This window comes from Salvelinus alpinus, chromosome 20 (genome assembly GCF_045679555.1).
Source record: "Salvelinus alpinus chromosome 20, SLU_Salpinus.1, whole genome shotgun sequence".
NCBI lineage: Eukaryota > Metazoa > Chordata > Actinopteri > Salmoniformes > Salmonidae > Salvelinus > Salvelinus alpinus.
The window spans coordinates 25,273,274-25,279,492 of record NC_092105.1 but is presented as its reverse complement, the minus strand read 5'-3'; the positions used below and the strand labels follow the sequence as shown (position 1 = coordinate 25,279,492).

The 6,219-nt window shown below is 45.2% G+C and overlaps 1 protein-coding gene across 7 annotated transcripts in view; it reads right to left on the bottom strand.

The window, feature by feature from the left end:
- Positions 1–5,666: 5,666 nt before the first annotated feature.
- The window catches only part of LOC139546555 (LIM and senescent cell antigen-like-containing domain protein 1), a 32,284-nt gene continuing 31,731 nt past the window's right edge, over positions 5,667–6,219 (bottom strand). For all 7 annotated transcript variants that reach the window (XM_071355076.1, XM_071355073.1, XM_071355075.1 and 4 more), the window contains one exon: positions 5,667–5,800. Coding sequence is in view for 1 of the 7 variants with exons in the window: in XM_071355071.1 (XP_071211172.1) it covers positions 5,686–5,800 (115 nt within the window). In the remaining 6 variants the exon portion in view is untranslated. The remainder of the gene's footprint in view (positions 5,801–6,219) is intronic.

The window sequence follows — 6,219 nt, the reverse complement described above, 5'->3', positions numbered from 1 at the left end:
CGCGTTAGTAGGCTGTAGTTATCCAGGCTGTATCACAACCGGCCGTGATTGGGAGTCCCATATGGCCGATGTAGGCGACATTGTAAATAAGAATGTGTTCTTAACGGACTTGCCTAGTTAAATAAAGGTTAAATAAAAATAATTACTGTAGGATCTCATGTGATGGTCAATATTTGATTTCGCATGCGTTTTCAGACAGACATTCAGATTCCCTGAAATTAAGAAAATACTTTTTTTTAAACATCAAATGCACAAAGAAACATGTAGAAGGATTTTTTATTATTCAGAAGTCAATAAGTTGAATATGATGACATCTAGAAACAAACCAAAATTAAAGTAACATGCATAAGGCGAACACTAATCAAGGCTTTGAATGTAGCATGGCATATTATATTGTAGTATGGCAGAGGAATAACATAGGGTTTTAAAATTCCCATTTAGCAGTGGAATGTGAAATTGTATCACTCTATGCAAAACACATTTCTTCCAAGTAAAGTTTAACACGGCGGCAAACTAAAACTCAACAAAGTTCATGTTTTCAACAAGGATATGATGCTTTTCTCTCTAACTGGCAGTTCTGTACTTCCTATGAGCATCTAGATAGAAGTCACACTGCCATAAGAGGATAGCTGAGCTTATACACCTAGGAAAAACACACATTCACACATCTTACAGTACTCATACATGCACTTTCATCTAAAGTAAAAGGAAAAATTAACATTGCAGTTACAAGCAGATCCTAAATCAATGGAATTGTTTGTATCTGTTATGTTTTTTCCCACCTTTAAAAAAACAGTGTAATGCATGACATGTAAAGAATGGAGAAAAGTATTTCCAGATATTATTTGATTCCATTACTGTTGATAAAAGTGGGTTATGTTTATTCTGAAAATACTGTCAAAAACGTACAAACATCTGTTATCCAACAGTTTACAAAACACCCTTCAGTGACATAATGTCTTACATTTTTACTGTCTGTGTGATAAAAGCACAAAGGAAATGTGACAATTGTGAAATAATATGAATAGAACAATATAACACCACACTCAATGTTGTGGACACACAAAAAGCTCTATATGAGATATGCATACACATAGTACTGAATAAGGTGACACATTTGAATAATATTTCAATACATCCTGAAAAATGTACACAAACCTCTGGTACGAATATGACTTGTCTCTATATGACCTCAACTGCTGGGATGGAGGCTAATCTCTTGCTCAAGAAGCTGTCTAGCAGATCTGGCTCAAAAAGCACTGTACATACAGTGGGGAGAACAAGTATTTGATACACTGCCGATTTTGCAGGTTTTCCTACTTACAAAGCATGTAGAGGTCTGTAATTTTTTATCATAGGTACACTTCAACTATGAGATACGGAATCTAAAACAAAACTCCAGAAAATCACATTGTATGATTTTTAAGTAATTCATTTGCATTTTATTGCATGACATAAGTATTTGATACATCAGAAAAGCAGAACTTAATATTTGGTACAGAAACCTTTGTTTGCAATTACAGAGATCATACGTTTCCTGTAGTTCTTGACTAGGTTTGCACACACTGCAGCAGGGATTTTGGCCCACTCCTCCCTACAGATCTTCTCCAGATCCTTCAGGTTTCGGGGCTGTCGCTGGGCAATATGGACTTTCAGCTCCCTCCAAAGATTTTCTATTGGGTTCAGGTCTGGAGACTGGCTAGGCCACTCCAGGACCTTGAGATGCTTCTTACGGAGCCACTCCTTAGTTGCCATGGCTGTGTGCTTCGTGTCGTTGTCATGCTGGAAGACCCAGCCACGACCCATCTTCAATGCTCTTACTGAGGGAAGGAGGTTGTTGGCCAAGATCTCGCGATACATGGCCCCATCCATCCTCCCCTCAATACGGTGCAGTCGTCCTGTCCCCTTTGCAGAAAAGCATCCCCAAAGAATGATGTTTCCACCTCCATGCTTCACGGTTGGGATGGTGTTCTTGGGGTTGTACTCATACTTCTTCTTCCTCCAAACACGGCGTGTGGAGTTAGACCAAAAAGCTCTATTTTTGTCTCATCAGACCACATGACCTTCTCCCATTCCTCCTCTGGATCATCCAGATGGTCATTGGCAAACTTCAGACAGGCCTGGACATGCACTGGCTTAAGCAGGGGGACCTTGCGTGCGCTGCAGGATTTTAATCCATGACGGCGTAGTGTGTTACTAATGGTTTTCTTTGAGACTGTGGTCCCAGCTCTCTTCAGGTCATTGACCAGGTCCTGCCGTGTAGTTCTGGGCTGATCCCTCACCTTCCTCATGATCATTGATGCCCCACGAGGTGAAATCTTGCATGGAGCCCCAGACCGAGGGTGATTGACCGTCATCTTGAACTTCTTCCATTTTCTAATAATTGCGCCAACAGTTGTTGCCTTCTCACCAAGCTGCTTGCCTACTGTCCTGTAGCCCATCCCAGCCTTGTGCAGGTCTACAATTTTATCCCTGATGTCCTTACACAGCTCTCTGGTCTTGGCCATTGTGGAGAGGTTGGAATCTGTTTGATTGTGTGTGGACAGGTGTCTTTTATACAGGTAACGAGTTCAAACAGGTGCAGTTAATACAGGTAATGAGTGGAGAACAGGAGGGCTTCTTAAAGAAAAACTAACAGGTCTGTGAGAGCCGGAATTCTTACTGGTTGGTAGGTGATCAAATACTTATGTCATGCAATAAAATGCAAATTAATTATTTAAAAATCATACAATGTGATTTTCTGGATTTTTGTTTTAGATTCCGTCTCTCACAGTTGAAGTGTACCTATGATAAAAATGACAGACCTCTACATGCTTTGTAAGTAGGAAAACCTGCAAAATCGGCAGTGTATCAAATACTTGTTCTCCCCACTGTACATTAGATACTTTCAAATACTTTGCATGTTCTTGATTTAGCTTACCGGTATGCAGGGTGGGAAGAGTTTGACATTTTGGCATAATTCCAATCATTCCGTTTTACCATGCAACTCCTTTAAGACTGTTGGAAAAGCATTCCTCATGAAGCTGGTTGAGAGAATGTCAAGAGTGTGCAAAGCTGCCATTAAGGCAAAGGGTGGCTACTTTGAAGAATCTCAAATATATTTTGATTTGTTTAACACTTTTTTGGTTACTACATAATTCCATGTGTTATTTCAGTGCTGATTACTTTACTATTAATCTACAATGTAGAAAATAGTACAAATAAAGAAAAACCATGGAATGAGTAGGTGTGTCCAAAATTTTGACTGGTACTCTTATATTCAACCCAGTTCTGCTGCACTGTAATGTGATTGAGAGTGATTGACAGTAACATAGCCCAGGTGTCTGTCTGTTTCTACTTGTTTGGCATGACAATGATAAAGTAGTTGGTAAGGCAGAAACAGACCAGCACACTGGCAGTAACAACCTTATTAATACTCTTTATTCTTATGATGAAATACCAGGACACTGATGCATACTTAAATAAACAAGTTGGGTTTTGAAGTGAAATTTTAAGTTAAAATAACAATTAAATATATGAGATAAGCATCTCAAGGATAAATATGAATATAATATGAATATGTCTTTAGACAAAGGCACTGATTTGGCGAGGACTCTTCTTTGTGTACTGTCGGTCTCTCTGCTCATGGGTTGTCACTATTTGGCCAAGCATGAAAAGATTGAAGGAAACTGCAAATGTGATTCATCAACAACATAACCTTAACCCTAATCCCTAACCTTACATCAAGAACAAATAACTCATGTGGTTGCTCAAACATTCTGATGATATCACTTTTGTCCATTCTAGCATGGCCATCTAGTGACTATAGGCTTCCGGTCTGTCTGTCTGGGTCGGTCTGTCTGTCTGTCTGGGTCGGTCTGTCTGTCTGGGTCGGTCTGTCTGTCTGTCTGTCTGGGTCGGTCTGTCTGTCTGTCTGTCTGTCTGGGTCGGTCTGTCTGTCTGTCTGTCTGGGTCGGTCTGTCTGTCTGTCTGTCTGTCTGTCTGTCGGTCTGTCTGTCTGTCTGTCTGTCTGTATGTCTGTCTGTCTGGGTCGGTCTGTCTGGGTCGGTCTGTCTGGGTCGGTCTGTCTGTCTGGGTCGGTCTGTCTGGGTCGGTCTGTCTGGGTCGGTCTGTCTGGGTCGGTCTGTCTGGGTCGGTCTGTCTGTCTGTCTGTCTGGGTCGGTCTGTCTGTCTGTCTGGGTCGGTGTCGTGTGTGTGTGTCGTGTCTGTCTGTCGTGTCGGTGTGCTGTCTGTCTGGGTCGGTGTGTCTGTCTGTCTGGGTCGTGTCTGTCTGTCTGTGTGGGTCGGTCGTGTCTGTCTGTCTGGGTCGGTGTGTCTGTCTGTCTGGGTCGGTGTGTGTGTCTGTCTGGGTCGGTCTGTGTGTCTGTGTGTCTGGGTCGGTGTGTGTGTCTGTCTGTGTGGGTCGGTCTGTCGTGTGTGTGTCTGTCTGGGTCGGTCTGTGTGTGTGTGTGTGTGGGTCGGTGTGTCTGTGTGTGTGTGTGGGTCGGTCTGTCTGTGTGTGCTGGGTCGGTCTGTGTGTGTGTGTGGGTCGGTCTGTCTGTCTGTCTGGGTCGGTCTGTCTGTCTGTGTGGGTCGGTGTGTGTGTGTGTCTGGGTCGGTGTGTCTGTCTGTCTGGGTCGGTCTGTCTGTCTGTCGTGGGTCGGTGTGTCTGTCTGTCTGTCGTGGGTCGGTCTGTGTGTCTGTCTGTGTGTCTGGGTCGGTCTGTGTGTCTGTCTGTGTGTCTGGGTCGGTGCTGTGCTGTGCTGTCTGGGTCGGTCTGTCTGTCTGTCTGGGTCGGTCTGTCTGTGTGTGTGGGTCGGTCTGTGTGTGTGTCTGGGTCGGTCTGTCTGTCTGGGTCGGTCTGTCTGTCTGTGTGGGTCGTGTCTGTCTGTGCTGGGTCGGTCTGTCTGTCTGGGTCGGTGTGTGTGTCTGTCTGGGTCGGTCTGTCTGTCTGTCTGGGTCGGTCTGTCTGTCTGTGTGTGTGGGTCGGTCTGTCTGTCTGTCTGGGTCGGTCTGTCTGTCTGTCTGTCGGTCTGTCTGTCTGTCTGGGTCGGTCTGTCTGTCTGTCTGTCTGGGTCGGTCTGTCTGTCTGTCTGTCTGGGTCGGTCTGTCTGTCTGTCTGGGTCGGTCTGTCTGTCTGTCTGGGTCGGTCTGTCTGTCTGTCTGGGTCGGTCTGTCTCGGTCTGTCTGTCTGGGTCGGTCTGTCTGTCTGTCTGGGTCGGTCTGTCTGTCTGTCTGGGTCGGTCTGTCTGTCTGTCTGGGTCGGTCTGTCTGTCTGTGTGGGTCGGTCTGTCTGGGTCGGTGTGTCTGGGTCGGTCTGTGTGTGTGTCTGGGTCGGTCTGTCTGTCTGTCTGGGTCGGTCTGTCTGTGTGTGTGTGTGGGTCGGTCTGTGTGGTCTGTCTGTCTGGGTCGGTCTGTCTGTCTGGGTGGGTCTGTCTGTCTGTCTGTCTGTCTGTCTGTCTGGGTCGGTCTGTCTGTCTGTCTGTCTGTCTGTCTGTCTGGGTCTGTCTGTCTGTCTGTCTGTCTGTCTGGGTCTGTCTGTCTGTCTGTCTGTCTGTCTGTCTGTCTGTCTGTCTGTCTGTCTGTCTGTCTGTCTGTCTGTCTGTCTGTCTGTCTGTCTGTCTGTCTGTCTGTCTGGGTCTGTCTGTCTGGGTCTGTCTGTCTGTCTGTCTGTCTGTCTGTCTGTCTGTCTCGGTCTGTCTCGGTCTACTTCCGGGCCACTGTCTCCGCCAGCTTCTTCAGCCTCTTCTTAAGTTCCAGAGGAAACTTCTCGTAACACTTCTTACACACCGGCTTCATGTCAAACTCCACAAACTTGTTCCTGTAAGGGAGAGACAAAGATACTGTATGAGCAGGGTTCTGACTTTCATTGATCTATATCAAGAGGTGAAGGTGAAATAAAGAGTCCTACACTCTAGCACTACTTTCTCTCCTGCTCCCTCTCTTCCACATCTACACCCTCATGTTCTTTCCCCCTCTCCCTCTTGCTCCTGGAAAGATGTCCTTTGAGCATATTCAACTCTACATTCTACATATTCAACTCTAGTGTTTAGGCTTTAGCAGGGAGAGCACATGTGAAACACATTGGCGTCTGAAAAAAATCAGACAGCAAGTCAAACATCCAGTACACAGAGACAGGAAAGGATTAGTGTTTTAACCATAAACCAGGAACTGGTGAACAAAGCCTTATCTTTACACTGATCTGAGGAAATACACACTACCGTACTGTACATGCCTCTA